The sequence below is a fragment of the Alosa sapidissima genome, chromosome 14 (assembly GCF_018492685.1).
Source record: "Alosa sapidissima isolate fAloSap1 chromosome 14, fAloSap1.pri, whole genome shotgun sequence".
Lineage (NCBI taxonomy): Eukaryota > Metazoa > Chordata > Actinopteri > Clupeiformes > Clupeidae > Alosa > Alosa sapidissima.
The window spans coordinates 26277125-26300881 of NC_055970.1; the positions used below are offsets into that span (position 1 = coordinate 26277125).

The following is a 23757-nucleotide window of genomic DNA, read 5'->3' on the forward strand; positions in this document are numbered from 1 at the left end:
ATGCGTTTCAGTGTGTCTTGGCTTCCACGTGGGTCTTGGTCAGCATGAGTGTGTCTAGCTGTTTAAGTAGGCATGCGTATGAGTGAATATAAACAGATGTGTGTGTTTTTTTAAGTGTGTGGAGTCACTGTCCTGTAGGTGTGTGTGTGTGTGTGTGTGTGTGTGTGTGTGTGGTTGGTTGAGCAAGCATGTCCATGTCAGTGTCCTGTGTGGCAGCAGTCGCATCGCAACATCAAAGCCTGGACAACTGGAACTTGCAAGAGGCTCGGGAGTGTGTGTGTGTGTGTGTGTGTGTGTGTGTGTGTGTGTGTGTGTGTGTGTGTGTGTGTGTGTGTAGAGCAGCACAGCTTCAAAGCCTGGCTGACTGCAACCATGTGTCACTGATGCCCAGACTGGAGACTGGACACTGCCAAAGGATACGGTCTCAGGCCAGAGACAGCAGGGATGTGTGTGTGTGTGTGTGTGTGTGTGTGTGTGTGTTTATGTGCAAGGTGTATGTCCCTGATGTTGTGAAACTTTTTGTGTGTGTGCATATATGTGTGTTGTGTGTGTCACTGAGTTCTTGAATTTGTCTGTGTGTGTGTGTGTGTGTGTGTGTGTGTGTGTGTGTGTGTGTGTGTGTGTGTATCTGTCTGTCTGTATATGTGTGTGTGTATGAGTGTGTGTGTGCGTGTGTGTGTGTATCTGTCTGTCTGTATATATATGTGTGTGTGTGTGTGTGTGTGTGTGTGTGTGTGTGTGTGTGTGTGCGCGCGTGTGTGTGTGTATCTGTCTGTCTGTATATGTGTGTGTGTGTGTGTGTGTGTGTGTGTGTGTGTGTTCGTGTGTGTGTGTATCTGTCTGTATGTGTGTGTGTGTGTGTGTGTGTGTGTGTGTGCGTGTGTGTGTGTATCTGTCTGTCTGTATATGTGTGTGTGTGTGTGTGTGTGTGTGTGTGTGTGTGTGTGTGTGTGTGTGTGTGTGTGTATCTGTCTGTCTGTATATGTGTGTGTGTGTGTGTGTGTGTGTGTGTGTGTGTGTGTGTGTGTGTGTGTGTCACCAGGCGGTGTAGCATGCAGCAGCCTGTGGGAGCTGAGTTCAGTGTAGTGGAATATATAGAACAGCACTTCAAAGAGCCGCCCTTCATTTCCAACTCAGCGACTACCCCTCTGCATACCACGCCAATTAAACCACCAGCTCAAGAAATGTGGAGGAAAATTGTATATTTTTATTCTCTAATATATATAGAGTCCCAGCCCATTTTATTTTTTTACTGAAGCTGACATACTGTGTTGCTTTAAAGTAAGTAAGAACAAAAGCAGGCTTTGAAGGCCAGAGAGCCTCCATGAACTCCCTCATCTCTCCTCCTAAATGGGGTGGATCAATTGGCTCCTCACAGGCACACAAAAGCCCTGTGTCTGTCTCTCACAGAGTGTGTTGTTCTGTTTTGTTTACAAAGGCTGTCTGGGCAGAGTTAAAGTAGTTTATCTGTCTTCTGATATGCCTGTGGCGCCTCGACTAAGTGGAAAAACTCTGATGTCATCACCAGGTTCGACTTGCTGGCCAATGGCGGTGCTTCGTTGGTGCTGAGCTTCGAGCGCGCTCCATACGCCGCCGTCCAGCTCTCCGTCTGGGTGCCCTGGAACGTGTTCCATGTGATGCAGCCACTCGTGATGCACCACAACACCAAAGACACGCCCTCCTGCAACCTGAGTGGACTAGAGAGGCCCCGCCCCCGCCTCACTGCCACTCCCCTCTCGGTGTTCTTTAGCTCCTCCCCTGAAGCCAGCCCTGTTGTACCTGAGACTCAGGTAGGTGACGTAGAAGTACTTACTAACCCAGCACTAAGACTGAATGTTTGGCCTTCATTGGTCACTTTAAGGCAGAGGTGGAAAGTCCCGAAAGCCAAAGTCCTAGCCATGTATTAGTTGTACCTTTGCACTTAAAACAGGTGTTTTCAAAAATGAGTTTTTCTACCTAAGAGTTGTGCTAATTAGAATCTACTGGGTTATTCAGTGGATGGATGCATGGGGGTTCTTTCTTTCAAATTGTGAAGCAGGCTTTCCCATCTCCATTTTAAGGTATAATCAGATACTGCATTCAAAGGGTTGTTCATTGCCTCACATCATGGCTATGGTATTGTAACACACAGGTACCGGTACATCCTTAGCCTAGCCACCCACCCTTCCTTAAAGAGCACATTCTTAGCCTAGCCACCTCCTTCCTTATAGCAGCACTTTAGAGTTTTGCTGTACGACTAATGAGCTGACTACCTAAAAGACATGCAAAACCTTGCAAACACCTCTTGTTGGCAGTACTAGAAACTTGCTAACATGTCTTTTGGAGATGTGGTCAGCAACAACATGCTGTGAAATGTTTTCCTTCATTTTGGCAGTGTGTTCCATAGGAACACAGAACTGTATGGGGCATAACCTGGATGAACTATGTAAGGAATAACGGCCGCCGAGGTGTCCTGTTATACGGAATTAATGGACGAGGGCGAGGGGCAAAAAACTCCCTGACGCACAGTGGAGGGGAGTTGCCTCCGCCCGAGAGCTGGGAGGCAGGCTTCACAACAATGGAATCAACTGTAAACAAGCTAACTGTCCATGCTATCGCTGTTATAGGGCCAACGAAAGTTGTACAACAAGCTGATCTAGTGAGCTTCTCCGCTGCGCGTCGGGGAGTTCTTTGCCCCTCGCCCTCGTCCATTAATTCCGTATAACAGGACACCTCGGCGCCGTTATCCCTTACTTATCACCCGGAGAGAAGGAATACTCTTTTCTGATTGGCTGGCAGGGTGGCTTTTAATTCTGAATAACGGGACACCTATGAAGTAGTTAAGTTTAGAAAAAGTTTAATCGCCGTTCCATATCAATGCTTATGAATGGTAACTATAACAACGATAGTAGGACGCGGCTGCGCGTCGGGGAGTTCTTTGCCCCTCGCCCTCGTCCATTAATTCCGTATGACAGGACACCTCGGCGCCGTTATTCCTTACATATCCTATACAAATAAAGCTTATATAGGGCATATCCTGGGTGAACTGTACAAGGCATATCCTGGGTGAACTGTACAGGGCATATCCTGGGTGAACTCAATAGGGCATATCCTGGGTGAACTGTACAGGGCATATCCTGGGTGAACTCTACAGGGCATAATATATCCTGGGTGGCCGGTCGGAATTTGCATATATGATCATACACAGCATTAAAATGAATTTGGAGATGATGCCAAAACTAGTTGCCTGATAAAAACATGAGAATCTATCATTTATCTGGCTTTCACCATATACCATATATAACTTTAAAATACGTTTGGAGATGATGCCAAAACTAGTTGCCTGATAAAAACATACCTCAAAAAGTGGTAAATGTGTAAGCATGGAGCTGCTCTAAAGGAGGTGTTCTGTGTGCCTCACGTGTGTTTCGCTGGGAAGGAGCCAAAATGGCTGCCCTCCCCTCAGTAATATCTGTTTTCACACGGTGGCAGCTCTGGCTTCAGTCCTCCTCTAATTGGTCTATAAGTGATGATGTCACTGTGCCAAACACAGATGGCAGACTCGGAAGCCAACTCTGGGTTTTCTAAACATTTGCAACTACATGCAGAAGCTTTCGTTCAAAAAACGAAAAAACAACCAATGGCCAAAAAACCAACAAACAACAAAAAAACAACAAATGGCCACTTATTTTATTACACCCTGTCTTTCTCAGTGTTACGGAACGGGCCAATGAAATGAATGTGGCCATAAGTATTTTAAGTGGCTTATTAGTGTGACACGGAAGACGTGCCTCATTATCTTAGTCCATGAGGTGGCAGGTTGAAATTTGCTTTATATTTTTTGTAGTAACACCATTAATAATGCCATTAACCAATTATACAGTATGAACCATTTTCCTCATAGAAGGTGTTTGGAAAGTCAATCATCAGTTATTTGAAACTGTCAGGTTACCCTGTGACTGATGGTGATAACAGAGCAACATGTCTGGTGTTACTGTATGATTGTGATGAACTTATTGTACAGAAATCTGTCATAATGGCTAATGATATTATTATTTTTTGTAATAGCATGTTTATAACATGCTTGTTAATGCATTAGACGGGTGTCAAACTCATATTAGGCAGTGGGCAGTGGATTTGTTGGAATGAGACCTCATGGGGGTCGTCATTGTCATGGTCATTTTTATTTCTCTGCATTGGTATCAGAGTGTTGTTAAATTATATACTCCTTTACAATACCCACTCGTGAGCAAGCAAGTACAAGTCATTTATTTGCTCTTTCTCTCTTGAAACACCCTACTTCCATGTCAGTTTTTTGGCCTCTTCCTTCCTGAGGATGGTTTGTAGTGCTAGGTTTAATCAATTTATCACATAAATTGTTGAAGACAGCTGGATGTGAATATCTTTTCTTTCTAATTTTCCCTTCCTACCCAAGACATCTTGGGGGGCAAATGAAACCTGCTGGCGGGCCTGATCTGGCCCCCGGGCCTTATGTTTGGCACCCTCATTAGACATTATCCACTAATATCAGTTTTTGAGAGACACAGATTTTACCTACTGATTTCTGTTGCTAATATTCACATATATTACCCATTCACTGCAACTGAGGATTAAGAACTTTTTTGCTAATTTAAAACACTGCCTGCAGTCTTTGAATAAGTACTATATGCCTTGCCTTGCCTTGCCTTGCTTTCTTTATTTGTTTTCATCCTCACATCAGGTCCTGCATGAGCAGACTCATTTTCCTGGGAGTGAGCTTAAGCTGGTGTACCTGAGCTCTCGGGCATCTGGCTACAGGCCTGTGCTGAAGGTGACGTTGACCCCTGCGGCCGTGCCCTTCGGTCTGTCCAAGGTGCACCTGAGGCTGTCCGTGGAGGGCAGGATGCTCCAGAAGTGGTTTCCTGCCGCGCCCCACCTCTCCTACACACTGCTCTGGGATAAGACCGACGCCTACGGCCAGAAGGTCTACGGCCTGGGCCAAGCTGTAGGTGAGCGTCTGCCCTATCTGCCCTCTGCTCTTTCTAAAATATATTTTAAGGCTTTTTGGCTTTAAAGTTAAAGTTCAGTTTGACTGAATATTTAGCACGCCTGTTTATTTTCCAAAACGATACAGACTCACAACGGGAGGGGGTTACGAACCGTCAGTCAAACAAATGTCAGTGACGTTAGTGCTGCTCCACCATAAATTACGCGGCTTAATGCACAAATGACATTTGAGAGTAACAAGAAACTAGTGGGAGAGAGTGAGAGAGATGGGATCGGGAAAGGATCACGGCTTAGCATTGAAGACCCATGACCCTGTGGGTGCTTGAACCTGGATGTGCACAGGCTACTGTAAAATAACTATAAGTAGCAGTGCACAGGATGTGTACTGTATGTGAGGGAACTGTGTGATTGGTGTATGGGGGACAAAAATCAAAAATCCAAGTGATCTACAAAACCATCATAGTACTTATGTGGTACCAGCGGTTGAAAACCTTGTCCTACTTCAAATAAAATTGAGCATAATGGCATAGAACCAAACCGTACTGAAGCACTCTAGATTCAATTGACTAGAATATAATTGAGTTAAACTATATTGATTTGAATTTGACTGAATTTGAATAGAATTAAATTGCAAACGGCAGCATCAGTAAGCATCCTAAACTGGCTCGCTGGTACTGCGACACGGTGGATTGGAGCTCCACTTGTCCTGTGGAAAACACTCCGCACACTCAGTGCCAAGCGGCAGCTTGTGGCGTCAGGAGGATTGGGCCGAAATGTTGGCTGTTGTTGCAGGATGTTTGAAGATGAAAGGATGTGAAAGGCTAGGAAATAAAACACCATCAAACAAACAAACAAACACAAACAGCTGTGAGCTTTGGTGGAGGATTTGTTTTCCTTTAATAATAACTTTAAAGAAATGATCTCTTTATACAAAGTTCTCTTTCAAGTGCACTCTGCTTAGATAGAAGCACTAAGATGTTGTAGATTAATGTCTACATTCTATTCAAATCAAAATGAAAACCAACACACTGAAGAAAAAAAAAAGAACCCATTGCACATAAATTAAATGTCTCAAATGAATGCAGCATTTCTCTTTTGGGTTGCAAATTATCGTCATTATGTTATACAGGTGGAGGCATGTGCTGAGAGTAGGCATTCAGATGTTGTGCTTAATATTACAACATCTGTGTTAATGGAAGACAATCAGACTCATAGTGGGAACAAAGCATGGTTCAATACCTAACACCTAACCACACTCATAGTGGGAACAAAGCATGGTTCAATACCTAACACCTAACCACACTCATAGTGGGAACAAAGCATGGTTCAGTACCTAACACCTAACCACACTCATAGTGGGAACAAAGCATGGTTCAGTACCTAACACCTAACCACACTCATAGTGGGAACAAAACATGGTTCTTCTCAAAGCATAACGTAAGGTTCAACCCAGCTCCAAAATTCTACTGGTCTCTGATCATGACTCACAGTAAGAAGGCCCATGTGAAAACATTTAGAAACACTGATAGCTGCATGATTATCTCAGTGTTTTTGCAAAGGCTTATGGGACCACAATGAAACGGTGGTGTCTATGTCATTTTAGCGTAATATGGTTTGATAAACCAGTGCACTAGCATCAGGTTTACTATGAGTTACAATCTAAGGAACACTGTTGTATTGTAGCAGTCTTGTATTATCCTCAGTAAGGCAATGCAGTGGCACATAACCCTGTGGTTATGGTGTGCTCTTGTGTACTTGGCATGAAAGCAAAATAAATAAATAAATTGCAGAGCTCTTCCAGCTGCTGGGTTTGAAGGTCATCCCACACCTGCAGGTTGTCACTGATGAAAGGTTTCATTATTTGGCTGGATTGCTGAAGAGAGGGAGGGGCTCCATTGCTGAATTTACATCATGTGAAGTTTATTTATTTTCTCTCTTTGTGTCTTATTTATTGAGGATAGGCAGGTTGACATTACAAAAGCGTTGTTGATCATTTGTCCCACTAATTTCCTGTTCTTTGATGTTATTTATTTTGAATCTTGGGCCCTGGGAGCTTTCTGCAGATTTTATAGTAATCTACACGGGAGTGTGAAATTGTTGATAGCGTTGTTTCTGCACCATGTCTCCATTTCAATACGCATATAAATACAGGATGTCCACAACGTGACTTTTACGACATTCTACTTCTTGCTGCATATTGTCATTTTTTATGGTTTAAAATATGACTCAAGTTTGAGTGTGAAAACGAATAAAAATGAGTGGAATCAATGCACTTGAAATCTTGAAATTGAAATTGGGTGAAATGAACCAACATTTATTTTTCTTTTTTCATTCTACTTCCTCCGCTAGTCTTGAGAAAGGCTCTGGTTTGAATGAGATGCCTAATCATTCCAATTTATTATGCTTGTTTGTGTTTTGAGCATGGCCATTATTAGTGTATCTTGTGACACGCTGCGTTGCTGTGTTCTTAAGTGTCAGGTTGTGTTTTTTTTTATCAGTCAGGTCTGAGAGGTAGTTAGCAGGAAGTCTACTGTGTTTGACTGCAGTGTTAGTGTTTGAGTGTGACTATTGTTAGTGTTTGTTTCAGCAGGGTGGGTGTGTTTGAGTGTGACCATTGTTAGTGTTTGTTTTGCGATAGGGTTAATGAGTGAGAATCATTGATAATGCCTGATGAGAGAGAGAGAGTGTTTGTGTTTGTGTGTGATAATAAATAAATAATAGATAAATAAATAAAGATAATCATTAGTGTTTGTTTTGTTATTCTCCGATTACTATTGAATGAGAATCATTGATAATGCGTGATGAGCATTACTCTGTGTGTGTGTGTGTGTGTGTGTGTGTGTGTGTGTGTGTGTGTGTGTGTGTGTGTGTGAGAGAGAGAGAGAGAGAGAGAGAGAGAGAGAGAGTGTGTGTTTGTGTTTGTGTGTGATAATAAATAAAAAAATAGATAAATAAATAAAAATAATCATTAGTTTTTGGTTCTGTGGTGTCAGTATGGGCTCAGTGTGTAATCATCAGTGTTTGGTCCTGCAGTGTCCGTGGGCTTTGAGTATGAAGCGTGCCTGAGTGTGGTTCTGTGGGAGAAGAGGAGTATCGCACTGCAGGGATACCAGCTCGACCCCTCCCACATGGGGGGCTGGACACTGGACAAGCATCATGCTCTGGACGTGGCCAACGGTAAGATTCAAACAACAACACCTTCTTCAACTCCACACACGTGTTTATCCAACTCCACACTTGTGTTTATTCAACTCCACACACGTGTTTATCCAACTCCACACACGTGCTTATTCAACTCCACACACATGTTTATTCGTACATATATATTAACGGGTATGACGAGGATGCATTTGTGAACCCTGTCTGTCTGTTTGTGTGTTGATCAGGTAGGCTCAGGAATATTTTTGTATTGAATACTACCTGTATATTTGAGTGTGTGTGTATGTGTGTGTGTGTTGGAGTAACCTTTCATCCCTGTATTAGGCTGTGTTAAAGGTACAGTCGGTGATTGTCGATACAGTCACAATTTGAAGCCCATAAGATTTTTGTCACATTCAGCAATCATCTCCTTACGACCACTAGCTGCCCATTCTGTGAGTAAAAACTCTGAGTGGGGGCAGTCTGTCCCACAAACAAAAATGAAACCATGCGTGGAGTTTCTCTGGGAATACTGAAGGGAGGGGTTAGCCACCTCTCTGGTGTGTTTCTGTGGCCCTTGGTTAAAATATGATGTACTGTATGTTGTATTTGACAAAAATGTCTGATAATAAATTTAAATATAAACATAAACACAAACAAATGTAACTTTGCTAACTGCACCTTTAAGTATTCATGAATCCCATATTCTACATATATTTTTCCTAATCCCATTGACTCGATATCAACCTGGCAGCGTCGAATTGGGCTGTGTGAGGTATTCACAACTCACAGGTTGTGGGGGCGCAAGAGAGTGCCCTTGAGTCCTCTCAGTCATCACAGCGAGCACGGCAGGCCAAGTGGACGTCCTCCATCAGATTGGGCTATCACAATGCACAACTGCCTGACCATGAAATATGACTCATTGTCCCACTCATAGATAATAGTGGAGAACTTTGAAGGGGCGATCACTCATATTAATGGCAGAATCAGTTGATATGCAGATTTGCCATACTTACACCACCATGTCAGTGAGTCGGCGACCCGTCGGTGACCCTGAGAAATTGAGTCATCCAGGACACAACGTCCCCCTCTCCAGCAGAAGAGTCAGCAGAGCAGAGCGCCTCTAATCTAAGCACAATGCCAGATGGGATGGCTCAGAATGGAATCTCATTTAAATCACCCACTCATACAGCTCGTATAGACACAGCATGGTGATCCATGGCAGCGAGGGGAAGGAGTTTATTTTGGGAGAACGAGGAGGTGGTGAAAGATGCTGTGTGTCACGGCGCCAAGCAGATTGAATACCAGATTTATTCCACTTGGTGTCTTGTTGTTGGGTTTAGAATTCTTTAGAGAAGTGTTCTGAGACAATGAGGGAGAGAGAGAGAGAGAGAGCAGGAGAGGAGGAGTTCAGAGAGAGAGAGAGAGACAGAGAGTGGAGAGAGGAAGTTCCAAGAGAGCAGAGTATCTAGAGAGAGAGTTGTGTAGAGAGAGGAGTGTATAGAGAGAAGGTGGTGATCAGAGAGAGATAAAGAGAGAGATATGGGGCAGCCGTGGCCTACTGGTTAGTGCTTCGGACTTGTAACCGGAGGGTTGCCAGTTTGAACCCCGACCAGTAGGCACGGCTGAAGTGCCCTTGAGCAAGGCACCTAACCCCTCACTGCTCCCCGAGCGCCGCTGTTGTTGCAGGCAGCTCACTGCGCTGGGATTAGTGTGTCCTTCACCTCACTGTGTGTTCACTGTGTGCTGAGTGTGTTTCACTAATTTGTGGATTGGGATAAATGCAGAGACCAAATTTCCCTCACGGGATCAAAAGAGTATATATACTTATACTTATATAGAGAGGAGTGTATAGAGAGAGAGAGAGAGAGAGAGGAGTGTATGGAGAGAGATAGAGAGAGAGTGAGATAGAGAAGTGTATGGAGAGAGATAGTGCTGAATGCTGCACTCACACCCCTCTGTTCCTAACCCCTCTCTCTGTGAGGCGTTAAGCCCCCTCATCCCACTGGCTTAGGGCCCGCTGATGGCAGCCATTTTGGATGCTTTCATCTCCAGCCACAACTCCTATCCTCCCTCCTCCGACCCATCTCACTCCCTCTCTCCCTTCAACCCTCGCCACCTCTCCCTCCCTCCCTCCTTTCAACCCCAACTCCTCTCCCTCCCTGTTTCCCTCACTTTAACTCTTCTTTAGCTCTCTCTCTCTCTCCATCCCTCTCCCCCCCCCCCCCTCTCAGTCCTGAGCCTCTCCATACAGACTATGATTAACATCAGAGCACATAGAGCTCCGCTGGGTCCAAGACAGATGACTGTAGAGCTCCCTCTAGAGTCATGATATATTTATATTTTACTCTGCTGTTGTAAATAGCAAACTTCTTGTGACCTATCCCCCCCTGTACACAATAAAAATGCTTTTGTTGTGAAGGTGGAGGATTAACAACAGGCAAAACTATCTCCAAAGAGCTATATCTACTGACAAGATAATTGTTCACGATTCTTGTGAGATTTGTTGGGCCATCGTTCTTGAAGTTACATGGCTAGTTTTCTTGGTAGCGACTTGCTACATCTATGCTGTATAGCTATGCTAGGTGAACGATTTGCCTATTACAAGTTCGTTTACCATCAAATTGGCTTCATAAAGGTTATATTAAGGTGAAAATCTTGCATAGTGTATCTTTAGGTCCACTGGGTCCAGGACAGATCCTTAAGTCCGAGTACATCCTATAATGTGGACTAATGTTAATGAAGCAAACTGCACTTAATAATTATTTATTATGTAGATGGTATCTTATTTGGTCAACAGGTGTTTAACATTATATCATAGTTAGTGGTGTGATAGAACCTGCATCAGCATGATAAGTCATGACAGCATGGTCTTTGGAAGTTCAAAGTATAACAGGGTTAAGATGGATGAATCGGCTGAAGGGATCGCTACACCTGGCATCAGTGTCAATAATCAATTATACTTTCACAAGAGGAGGAAGTGCAGTTTTTCACCCTTCCTGCTCATGCTCGTTGGAGTTCAGCTTTTCCTGACATCAGAGACGGAAAGTCAACAGCTGCTGAAAGGCGTTTCCACTGTTTATTTCCAGAGAAGTGTTGGAGCTGCCTTTTTCATTAAACATTGAACACCGAGCCGTTGTTTATCTGAACCAAATCTGTCAAGAATTTCCCACTAAAAGATCACAGACAGAAAGCGAGAATGAAAACGTGTAATGTCTTTTCTCTCTTTTTTCCTTCTCTTTTGCGCCTTGCATCTCGTAGACTCATGGAGGCACACCTCCACACACACACACACACACACACACACACACACACACACACACACACACACACACACACACACACACATACACATACACATACACATACACACACACACACACACACCTGACAAGCGAGAGAAGAGCATCCTTCTGCCTAAGTTCTCCTCGCAGCCCCGCACCTTTGAGAGCTTTGTTCCGTCGGCAGTGTTTGACGTGTGTTATCACAGTTTTATAACCCCCCGCCCCTTGCTGTGAGGAGCCAACACTATGTAGATATGTTGGGGCGAATCTATTACGTTCCCATTGTAGACTCACACTTCAGTACGTGAACAACTTCACCCGCCTTGTGTGCCGAACATGAATTGAAATTCCTTTGCCATGTTTTGTGTGATAGTGTGTGTTCTCCCCTCGCACAAAAGCATTTTGGAAGGGCTTTGGAAGGCTACACAAATGGGAGCGTTTCCATCACTGCTCTCTATGTCGCAGTAAGCTGGCTAGAAGTTGTTCAGTAGAAGACTAAAAGCGTGTTTGTTCAGATGTTAGTAGATTTGGAGACCTCTCCCTTCTCCCTCTCCTGTCTCAAAGTTCTTTCTTTTGTCGAAAGGCAACAAATCCTCATGTTTATGTGCACATGTATATGCATAAAGGGGAACGGAATAATGGATTAACTCAGCCTGTCTCTAGCTCCGTCTCTATGTTTCCCTTTTAGAGCAAATCACAGAGTCACAGAGCTACAACCACGTGTGTGGAAGATGCAGACATGGCTTGGCTTGACAAGGTCGTGTCGAATCTAAACAAAATGGAGCTAGACTTTGTTGGCAGGACATACACATCTGCCATGATGAGCAGTGACACATTATATTATGTGTGTCTGGAGTGTTCAGGGGTCTTTTGGACCCAAAATCAGAATCCACAAGAGGTTGTGATCATGTTGAGCTATAGGACTATCAGTTGTCAGTGAGGTAATGGGAGAAAATTACTCTGTTTTGGCCCATACAGATATTACATTTCTGTAGTTGCACCCTGGTGGCTAGCCAACTAGTGTGAGGTGTTAGCACTTTTGATCAAGCCAGATGCTATGTTACAAGTCATGTGTCTGGTTCTGGGATGCTACAGTAGCAAGTTTTCGAAAGCAGGCAATGGAGCATTGTTCTGCTTATGTTTGTTTCAGTGTAAACACCAAATGACTACGTAATGATTACGGTGTGTCTAAGAAGGATATGGATTTGGCTCTGCCCCCTCCCCCACACCTCCCTTCTCTTTGAAATGACTCTCACCTAACACATCAATGCCTCAAGAATGCAGCGTTTGATTGCTACACCTGCGGATGAAAAAGCATTTAGTTATTTAGAATACCTCTGGCTACAGTCAAGGGCTCTCTAGTCAACAGGCTGTCACATTTCAGAGTAATCAGAGCCGAGTGCCAAAGCCGAAGCTTACATAAAGAAACACCTTGATGTTTATATACGTCTTCTTTTTTGTTCATCACCACAAAGCTTGATAGGGGATATAACCAATCACCAAGGTAGCTTGGTTACTCCATTATGGCTGTGGCAGCCACAGAATGTCTTTTGTCTGTGCGCTGGTGTCCTATCTGGGAAGATCAGGGTCTTCCCTTCAGAGAGGGTTTTAAAAAGGCTGCCAGAGAAATGTGTGGTGATTGGTTTGCTCTGAAGGTCATGTGCTCTTAGATGCAGTGCACAGGGTCCCATTCATCTTGACTAATGGAAGATTTGTAACAGGAGGCGGGAGAGGCCTTGACTGGACCAGCTGAAAATCCCAACTGACCACATCTTCATTTGAACCATCCCCTCAATCAATTAGTCAATGGCACAAAGTAATCAGGCAGGAACAAATGACTATGCAGGTCTCTCTTCTTTCCCAAGGGAAACAACTTGGAAGTGAACTTGGGCATTTTAAAATATGGATGTATGGTGGTTAGAAGTGTACATTTCAATTAGAAACCTAAATATATGTATTTATTAATTATTATTATTTATTAATTATTAATTTGCAAACAAATAACTGGCGTCAGTGACGTCTTTGACATGAAGATCCCCGGAACTATGCTTCTACTAGCATTCTACCACAGGTCGAGAGGTGTAGCTGTAACTACACAACTTTACAATAGTGGTTGCGAACGTTCGTTGCTACTATGGTTTTGGGAAACACTAACGTAGTGTAATGATGCATTGGACTATGTAAGTTCCACCACCATAGTTCAAACTATCGTTTGGGAAACAGTTTTGTCGTACTTGCATAGTTTCAACCATCTTAGTTGCAACGTAGTTAGCTTTTGGGAAACGCACCCCTGATGTCTGATGAGTGATCAGTGGAATATGGGGAGGGAAGTGGCAGTGTTTTTTTTTGCGCGTCGCGTCTGCAGAAGTCAGCCAAATATGAATGTAATTCTGCGGCATAATGCAGATGTATTTGTTTATTGTACAGAAAAATAAAACATGACATGTCAACAAGGGCGTAGGTTTGGTCTCAGCTTTGGTGGGGACACATCTGTTATCTGACTGTTGTCACGATACCAACATTATTGTTTCAATACCAATAACAAGTGAAGAATCTCGATTTCGATACTTTTGCAATTTTTTAAAATTTGATTTGGTTTGTGTGATTTGTAATTTGTGATCATTCACATCAGTGGCAATCATAAAATTTGATTGACCCTCCACACACACACACACACACACACACATAGAAAGTGATGGTTGTCATAGGTTTCTTTTTCATATTTTGGAATTCATATAAACTATAAACTTATATTGTTAATTATTTATAGTATTTTGTGATCTGCATAATTACTAATAGCTAAACATATTTAGTAATTTGAATACATCATATTGATATTTAAATTACTTGGCTACACTTGTCTTTAATACCATCACATTTGTGGTGTGTAAATCTAATTTAGTGCCTGTCACTTAAGAGGAACGTGAACGCAATTGGCGTGAAACATAGTTTCTCAAGTGCAAGGATATGTGGATTCAATATATCATGTTTGCTATGTCATTAGATTAAAAAAAACTAACAAGTCAAAGAAAATCTTTTTGGGATGAGATCATAGAAGAGATAAGTGTCTCGCAATGTTGATTTCTATGAGTATGGAAATGCACCAGTTTATCTTTTATTTCTTTGCATTGTGCAGGCCACATTCACAAATACATTAGCCTACATAAACAGAATATAGGAACAGGAAAATGTCTCGGATCCATTGTTTACTGCGACTGCAAGATTGGTAGCCCAATTAGCCTAACAGTCAGTGATGGTGACTTCTACTGTAGGCCTATCTGTGCTATAGCCTATGCGTGTCACGGCTGCACGGGCAAAGTATGGCAAGGCAAGGGAATCTTTGAAATACAAGAATCTTTATTCTAGAACACAACCCACATAGACTAATAACCGACCAGGACTGAGAGGACACAGAGGGTTTACATACACAATAGGTAACAGGGCACAGGTGGACAATGATCAAGGTAAAACAAGAGACAGGTGGAAACCAATATTAAACTAACAGACTAATTAACAGAAAGACAGAGGACTGGACGAGACCAACAAGACATTAACGGGGAACAGGTGTGGAAACAGAAACGGAGGGAAAACTAACAAGACAGGAAGCACAGACCAAATAAGGAGATGGGGCAGAGACAAAGGCAGGTGACAGGCAGGTAAACACAAAGCACATGGGGAACAAACAAAGGAGCACATGGCACCGGACCCTTACAATGCGACTGTCCATGCGGCACACCCTTATTCAACATGACTCCTAACTTTGGTTGAAAGATTACAGAAGCTAGGTTAAGCTGTGACAATATCCTGGCTAATATCCTAACAGCTAATGCTATTTTACACAGTAAAATCCGAATTTGAAAGCATGGTCACCAGTTACCAGTTTATATGGCGTTATTTTGCCTAGACTGCATAATGAAAAAGCTTCGTATTTTATAGCTGATCTATAAACCACAAAAAGGGGCAAACATGTACATGCTGAAGGGCAAAGGGAATATCACAATGTTTTACTCTGGCCTTTTATGGGATAGGCTATGTAGGCCTATACAGACAGCCCTAACTTACCGTTGTCGTTGGCACCACTCGCTTGACTGCCAGTGCAAAGTAGCCTGTGCTTTGACACTCTCCGTGCGTGTAGCCTGCGTGTCAGCTGATTTTCAGCAAATCATATGACGACGTTTCTTGTACTGTCGTGCTGGCTGTCGGAATGATCAGCAGCACAAAGCTCGCTAAAATATTGGTGGGGACAATATTGTCATCTTAAAATATTGATTAGGACTAGTCCTTAGCGTCCCACCCTAAATCTACGCCCATGCATGTCAAGCAGTCAATTGACTACATTGCAGTCAAGAAGTAGGGCAAATTAATTTACGAAACCAAAACGTGGGTCATAGTTGTCTAAGCCTCTATAGCGTAGCCTGTTAAAAACGTCGCTAGATAGTCGCTAGATATTAAATCGCCAACAACATTGTTTTCTGCAGAAGCCTACCCAAGGCTACACATTTATTCTGAACAGTTATTTCGTTACCACCGTGTAGTCAAGCCTTAATCCATACCCAAGTAGCCTAAATCGAGGTAATGTTTAATTATGCATGATTTATTTTGTTATTGAATTCGTAGTCTGGGATTCCTCTCGGCAACAATTATGTTTAACGGTAGCCTCCTGCTTTTTCAGAAGGGGCGACAGGCAGGCTACTGACAGAGCGATGTACAGTGGCAGAGCGACGCACAGTGGCTGAAAGTGGTACTAAAGTTTCACGCCACGTAATGCGCGACTGAAGTGGCCATTTGAAAGCAACGCCCACTGTATACACACACACACACACACACACACACACACAAATGCATGAAGTGCTGAAAGTGGAGGGGTGTTTGTGAATTTCTGTAAATTAAATGCCAAGGGGAGGAAGCAGTGAATAATAACATGGTGAAGTGAGACATGTGGACACCATGCAGAGCAGTAGGAGGTTCAGGCAGTCAGCCAATGAGATTGCACACTCAAAAAGCTGGCAATGGCCCTTAGCCAATCACGTGGCAGAATCAAGTGCAGCATGGTTGACATCCAGCCAATCAGACAGCTGGTTGCAGAAGAGTCAATGAAGTGATTAATAGGCCAGGGCAGGCTTTGGAATTCTTACATGTTGCTGGATATGAATGATTCATGTGTGTTAGCTCAGTACGACCCTTTGAAGTTGCTCTTTGACTTCTCTCTTTCTTTGAAGAAACAAGTCAAATGTGGAAGTGGCTGAAATATTTATCTGTGGTGACTCCTCGCACACACTGGCCGCTTAACGGGACGTGAGGGGGGGGGGGGGTGAGAGTGATCAAAGCACTGTCTGACGTCATCTCTGCCACTTCACAGGTAACGCTGAGACCGGGCCTTTGATGTTCTGTGCAGCATTTAAACTCATCTTCGTATTCAGCACTTAAATCTTTAATCCATCTAAATCTGTTTTCTTTTTTTCCACATTTTTTTGACAAAATGTAAAGATTTTTGTGATCCTGCCCATCGATTTCTGTGTTGGGCAGGCATGCACATACTGTACTTGCTGCGTGGATGTCTTTGCCTATGCAGGAGGACTAACTCCACCTCAGATGTAGGTTTTGACGCTTGCTGCTGGAACACAGGGCTGAAGCCAGGGGTGGGGATGGGGGGGGGGGGTTCTTGCCCTGTTAAAGAAATGGACAAACACCAACCCCCCACCCCCTTGGAAATCTTCCATCTCTTTTAGATCAATAGCAGTAATGAATGTTAATTAATGTTTAATCTTGAACAATAGCAATAATGGATGTTCAATCGTGAACAGTTTGTGTGAGTCGTTTTTTTGTATTGCAAATTGACCACAGCTGGCACATACCTAGTTATTATTCTGGTGCGGACTGGCTCCAGATCTGGATGACATTACATTTGTAAGAAATATTCAATTGAAAAGAAATGTTGCACTGAATAAAACAGTGGAAATGAACAAACACGCATGCACAAGAGAATGATCTTTTCCTATTTCCCGTGTGCAGATGTGACCATATGAAGTGCCCTTGACAGTCGAGCTGCATTGTCAGGTGTTTCCAGTGATTTTGCAGCCCCCTGTTCACGATGACTGAATATGTCCACAGGCATCCTCTTCAAGGGCAGCGGAGAGCAGCGCCTGCTCTCTCTCCTGCCCCCCGTCATCGCCACGGTGATGGGCAACGGGCGGCGGCGCAGCATCTCCTGCCCTAGCTGTAATGGGCAGGCAGAGGGCAACAAGCTTCTTGCCCCCGTGGCGCTGGCATGGGGCCTGGATGGCAGCCTCTATGTTGGGGACTTCAACTACATCAGGCGCATCTACCCCTCGAGGAACGTCAGCAGCATCATGGAGCTCAGGTGAGACAGCACCACCAACAACAATAATAACAATAACAACAATAATAATAATAATGATAATGATAAAAAGTTAAAATAATAATGTGTTTCTGACATAGAATGATTCATCCATGTGTTTGTATGTAGTATTCATGGTTTGTTATAGTAGATATGCTATTAATTCGTTATTATGATGAGAGCACCAAGATGTCCACCCACAGACTAGATACAGATTCTTAAAGGTGCTCTAAGTGATGTCATATGTTTTTTAGGCTAAAACATTTTTGTCACTTACAGCAAACATCACCTCACCATCTGCTAGCTGCCTGTGTCCTGAATGCACTGTAAAAAAAAAAAACGCGATCTCTGTGGACAACCCAGGCTCCAAAAACAGCCACAAAACAACTTGGGCAAACCTTGCCCATGAAAACATAACAAACTGTTCCAGCAAATGACTGACGAGATGCGCGAGTTTCAATTGCACGGGAGGGAGGGGGAGGAAGTAGCGAGCTAGCTTTCTGTTTTGTTTGAACGTCAACAGAAGTGATGTTACCCAGCATCCCTTAGAGCGCCTTTATATGATAAACACACTATCGGTTGACGCTCTGTTAACTATAATTTATTACACGGCTCTTCACAAGGCAAGTAGAACGCTCCATTGACTTGAATGGGATTTCCCAGTTCTAGTGGTCATTATTTCCGAGGAAAGGACCTCTGAAAAAAATAATGACCGCTGTCGATGGCAACGGAGTTTGTGCAGGTATTTCATATTACTACGCAAGGACTGGAACTTCATTCAAAAGTGAAGGCAGACGGTTGATCAGCTGTGTTCTAAAGAATGTTTGATTCAAGTACAGCCTGTGTTGTTGCAAACTATTTGTTTCAGCAAATGCCACGATGAACGGTACAAATAGGCTAGGCTATGTAGGCTAAAGTCATATCGTGGGGAGTTTATTATTTTGTTTTGGCAAGTAGCCGTGTAATAAGCGGGATAATGTATAGAACGCCGGTCATTATTGGGAAAAGAAGTCCCTTCAGGGCGGAACAAGACCCCTCCGCTGCGCTTCGGGGTCCGGTTTGCCCTGTCGGGACTTATTTTCCCAATAAGGACCGGCATTCTATACATTATCCCTTACTTATGGTTAAGGTTAAAGTCATGGGTAGGGTTTGGTTAAAATGAACAGTAATTGTTCAACAACAATTTTACATAGTGAACTGGAATGTTAACACACCATCTGTTAAGTCTCTGCGGCCAGATAGTCCAAGTGAAGTGCAAACGATGGAGACAGAACTAGCAGAGACATGTCTGTGAGCATCAGCATGCATCAAGGCTTCAGATGAGGGAGGAGAGAGGAAAGGGTTTGATGGCAGGAGACATGCAGGAAGTGGCGTGGGTGGGTTGATGTGCGGATGTTCAGGGAGGAGAAGGATGATGGGTAAATGGCAGCATACGTGAGTGATGTGCAGTAGATGGGGAGGTGTGTGGAATGGGGGGGGGGAGTTTGTGGGTGGAGGAGTGGTTCAATGCATGATGATGTCATGGGTCAGGAATAGCAGCACTTGCACACAGAAGAGAGATTAAAGAGAAATAACCGCAAGTCCACTTGTAGGAGCATTCCAGTGAGTGGCAGAACAACGAGGATAAGTAGTTGAATGAGGGATAAATGGAAGTATGAAAGGATGAATAAATGTGGAGTTAAGAAACAAAACATATTGAAAACAGCTGAAAAAGAGGGATAAATACAGTAATTTAGTACACTATTGTAGTTGTAATTATATGTTTATAGCGAATGCATTGATCTTTTCACCCTTGATAATGACAACCCTGTGATCTAGTGTTTTCACCCCTGATAATGACCAACCTCTGGTCCAGTTTCCCAATGAATCCTCTAGTCCTTGTTCCAGCTCCAAAATCACAAACCATTTCTCCGAGGTGATATTTATCTTCTTTCATTAGCGCGCGCTTGATCAATAATTCATTACAACACAGATAGCCAGAGAATAAGCCTTTGATACAAAGGCACAGATTCCCTTGGAAAAGAGAGCGTGTGCCCTCATCCTGCTGCTGCACTCAGGACAGAGAAATATCACCTGGCAAAGCTGATCCCTCAAAGCATTCATTTCCTTATGAAACACCTGTGATGTTCTCATACTTTACTTTCTCCCCTGTCTGTAATTTACCCCCACCCCCCCCCCCCCCCCCACCCCCCCCGTGCCCCTCCGCCCGTCGGGGTCTACTTGTTCTCCACCTGCTCCACCTGACAAATCCTCACTTCCAGGAACAAAGACTTCAGGCACAGGTAAGTGCTGGCATGCACAGTATGAGTGGAGCCACCCTCTCCTGCTCTGAGATGAAGGTGTACAGTGCCGTCATTTACCAACTATTAACTAAAGTGTCTTGCAAAATGTCTTCAGCTATGAGGTTAACACATGGGGGCGGGCTATAGGGTTACTACAGTACATGGGGGCGGGCTATAGGGTTACTACAGTACATGGGGGCGGGCTATGGGGTTACTACAGTACATGGGGGCGGGCTATGGGGTTACTACATGGGGGCGTGCTATAGGGTTACTACAGTACATGGGGGCGGGCTATGGGGTTAACACATGGGGGCGTGCTATGGGGTTACTACATGGGGGCGGGCTATGGGGTTACTACATGGGGGCGTGCTATGGGGTTACTACATGGGGGCGTGCTATGGGGTTACTACAGTACATGGGGGCGGGCTATGGGGTTACTACAGTACATGGGGGCGTGCTATAGGGTTACTACAGTACATGGGGGCGTGCTATGGGGTTACTACATGGGGGCGTGCTATGGGGTTACTACATGGGTGCGGGCTATGGGGTTACTACAGTACATGGGGGCGTGCTATGGGGTTACTACATGGGGGCATGGGGATGCAGCTCCTCTAGTCATGTCATGCACAGAGGCCTGTGTATGGAGCACTTTGGCTTTCTCTGGGGAACGGGAACAAGCAGAGGAAAACGACTGCAATGAAACTGTGAAATCGGTCCATGTTCCAGCAGATGTTACTTTTTAGGGTGATGGTCTGCCAATCATCTATGAGACCGTCGTGTTGTGTTCAGTTTCAGTGACAACTCACCGCTTCGAATCAATTATTCAGCATGAACATTCACAGACGAACAAATCATCAGAAGTATAGATATTTTTTTTTCTCCATTTCCATATAGAGATATGTTTTTTCCCACGCACATTTCTCTCTCTATCTCCGCTTCCTCTTTCTCTCTCCTTCCCTCTCTCCTCTCCCCTCCCTCTCTCTCTCTATGTCATGTCTCTGCGGGCCTCTGTTTCTGTACTAGTGGTGTGTGTGTGTGTGTGTGTGTGTGTGTGTGTGTGTGTGTGTGTGTGTGTGTGTGTGTGTGTGTGTGTGTGTGTGTGTGTGTGTGTGTCTGAAAGAGACATGTGCCAGCTCTCCCTCTCCCTCTGCTGCCCAGATGCAGCTTTAATGGACATCACTGCCTGATGTAACACACTCACAGAAGACAGCCAGAGAGAGAGAGAGAGTGGGAGAGAGAGAGAGGGAGAGAACAAGATGGAGGAAAAGAGAGGGAGAGAGAAGAGAGGGAGAGGGAGAGAGAGAGGCTGAAGGGAGAGAGAGAGGGAAAGAGATGGAGGAAAAGAGTGGGAGAGAGAGAGAGGGGGAGATGGAGAGAAAGGCTGCAGGGAGAGTGGGAAAGAGAGAGATAAAGAGGGAAAGAGAGGATGTAGAGAAGGTAGGCAACAAAGAAGAGGAAAACCAGAGGAGGAAGAGAGAAAAAAGAATCCTCAAGAGAGATAAAAACAGAGGAGAAAGAATGAAAGGATGGAGGTAAAGGGAAGCAGACGAAAAGCTACAGGAGGGATCTGCATATCCCTCATCCCTCCATCTTTTCCAAATACTCGTTCATTTGGCGTTGCCGACCCTTCGGGACCGATCATGAAGGGAATGATTTGCCGCATTCCGAGATCTGTCATCATCTCCTCTTTCAATACGTTCCAGTCAGAACTCATTTGGCTTGATTTCAGATACAATGCACTCCTCCTCCCATTTCCTCTCCCACATACAGTACACACACACACACACACACACACACACACACACACACACACACACACACAAAACGCACACACACTCTCTCAAACATAGTCCAAGGGAAAAAGTCCTGCTGAATCTCAGCACCTTGATAATCATATGAATATTCCAATCATCACTCAGTTATTTCATCCGTCAGAGCCAATTTGGTTCTCCGCACTCAAGCCGTCTTGAGGCATCAGCAAACACATCTGTCTCCCTCTCTACTCTTTCACTGGTCAGCTCTCCTTCTCACTGAAGCTCATTGTCGTCTTATCTCTTTGCTTTTTTAGCAGATCACTTCATCTTATGCTGCATGATTTCCTTCCCTGTCCTCCCTCTATCCTAACCAATCTGTCCATCTGTTACTTCTGACTCTCTCTCTCTATCCCCCCACCTGTCACTCTCATTCATCATTGTATAGTCCGTCTCTTACAGTAGGTTCTCTGTGAATTGCTCTCTCACTGCCTGTCTGTCTGTCTGCCTGCGTGTCCGTCTGCCTGCCGACGTGTCTCTCTTTCTTATTTCTTCTATTCACCTATCTGACCTCTCTCTCTCTCTCTCTCTCTCTCTCTCTCTCTCTCTCTCTCTCTCTCTCTCTCTCTTTTCTACACAGCAACAACCCTGCCCACCGGTACTACCTGGCCACTGATCCGGTGACAGGGCAGCTGTACGTCTCGGACACCAACTCGCGCCGCATCTACAGGCCCCGGGCCCTGGGGAGCAGCGTTGAGCCCCAGCAGAATGTGGAGGTGGTGGTGGGCACAGGGGAGCACTGTCTGCCCTTCGACGAGGCCCACTGCGGGGATGGAGGACAGGCGACCGAGGCCTCGCTGGCCGGACCCAAAGGTGGGGGCACCCAAAGCACCACTTCCTTCAGCTGCCTCTCACTTCCCTTTCATCTGCGGTCAGTGGGAGGCAAGAGTCCAGAAGGCGCTCAATATGCATTGCAGATATCACATAAAGCTGAATGATAAAAGATTGATATCTGGCATTTGATAAAGTGTGATACTTGGAAAAATATCACAGTGCCGGACCTGCATCAAAGAGAGAGAGAGATGGAGAGAGAGAGAGCGAGGGAGAAAGAGAGATGGAGAGAGAGAGAGCGAGGAAGAGGCCTCAAGAGCCTTCCTGCCCTTTAAAAAAAGCCCATGGGGCATCACAAAAAGGTATCTCTCTCTCCCTCTCTCTCTCATCCTTTTCCTTTTATCCTCTCATGTGTAGTTTGATCATCCTGCTTTATATGACAGTACATCAGCCCTTTAACCCTCACAGGAGGAGAAAGTTAACTGTACCCTGAGATTTAGAGCAGTGGACGTTGAAGAGGCTAGTAGCCTTCTGCCAAAGTCATATACTGTAGTTCTGTGTCAGCCCCAATGGTGGGGGGACTCACTCCTGTCCTTGTCACACGGCCTGGGTGATTTAGCGCAGCGGTTATTTGATGGAGCCTAGCCTGGATGCTACAGGGTGGTGATTTGTTGAGGTTTTGCGATTAAAAAAGGGGAAAAAAGAAAAGTGAGTCCTGTCATCACATCTGATTTTCATTCCTCCCACTCTTGTGTGGAAGTCAACTGGGGTCCAGTGATTTGTGACAGTGTTTGGGGGCAGTCGGAGCTTAGTCCCAGCGCAGCCATGGCAACGTCTCCTCGACAGCAGATTGATGAAGCATGCCGGCGTCTCGGGCTGATGAAGCCTGTCATGATGTCCGGCAGACTGTTACAAATAAAATGGCCCAGATTTCACTGCACGGGCATATCTCGAGTCCAGACCATTGTCCTCAGTCTACATTCACGATACTAGTTCCTCTATATCTGCAGGGCCAAAAATACACAACACAGCTTTCATATTTTTAAAGGCCTCAGTGTGTGAAGCCTTAAAGAAAAGTTTGAGTGACACCACGCAATCTCTCCTGATGTCGTCCTCACAGAGATCCTTCATGAAAGACAAAGATGGAA

At 44.5% G+C, this 23757-nt stretch overlaps 1 protein-coding gene across 1 annotated transcript in view; it reads left to right on the top strand.

Annotated features, from left to right (window-relative positions):
- The window catches only part of si:dkey-237h12.3 (teneurin-3), a 166329-nt gene that overhangs the window by 131114 nt on the left and 11458 nt on the right, over positions 1 to 23757 (top strand). Inside the window, 6 exon segments of the mRNA XM_042061969.1 lie at positions 1529 to 1790; positions 4700 to 4967; positions 7999 to 8142; positions 17499 to 17748; positions 20007 to 20027; positions 22419 to 22651. Coding sequence (XP_041917903.1) covers positions 1529 to 1790; positions 4700 to 4967; positions 7999 to 8142; positions 17499 to 17748; positions 20007 to 20027; positions 22419 to 22651 — 1178 coding nt within the window.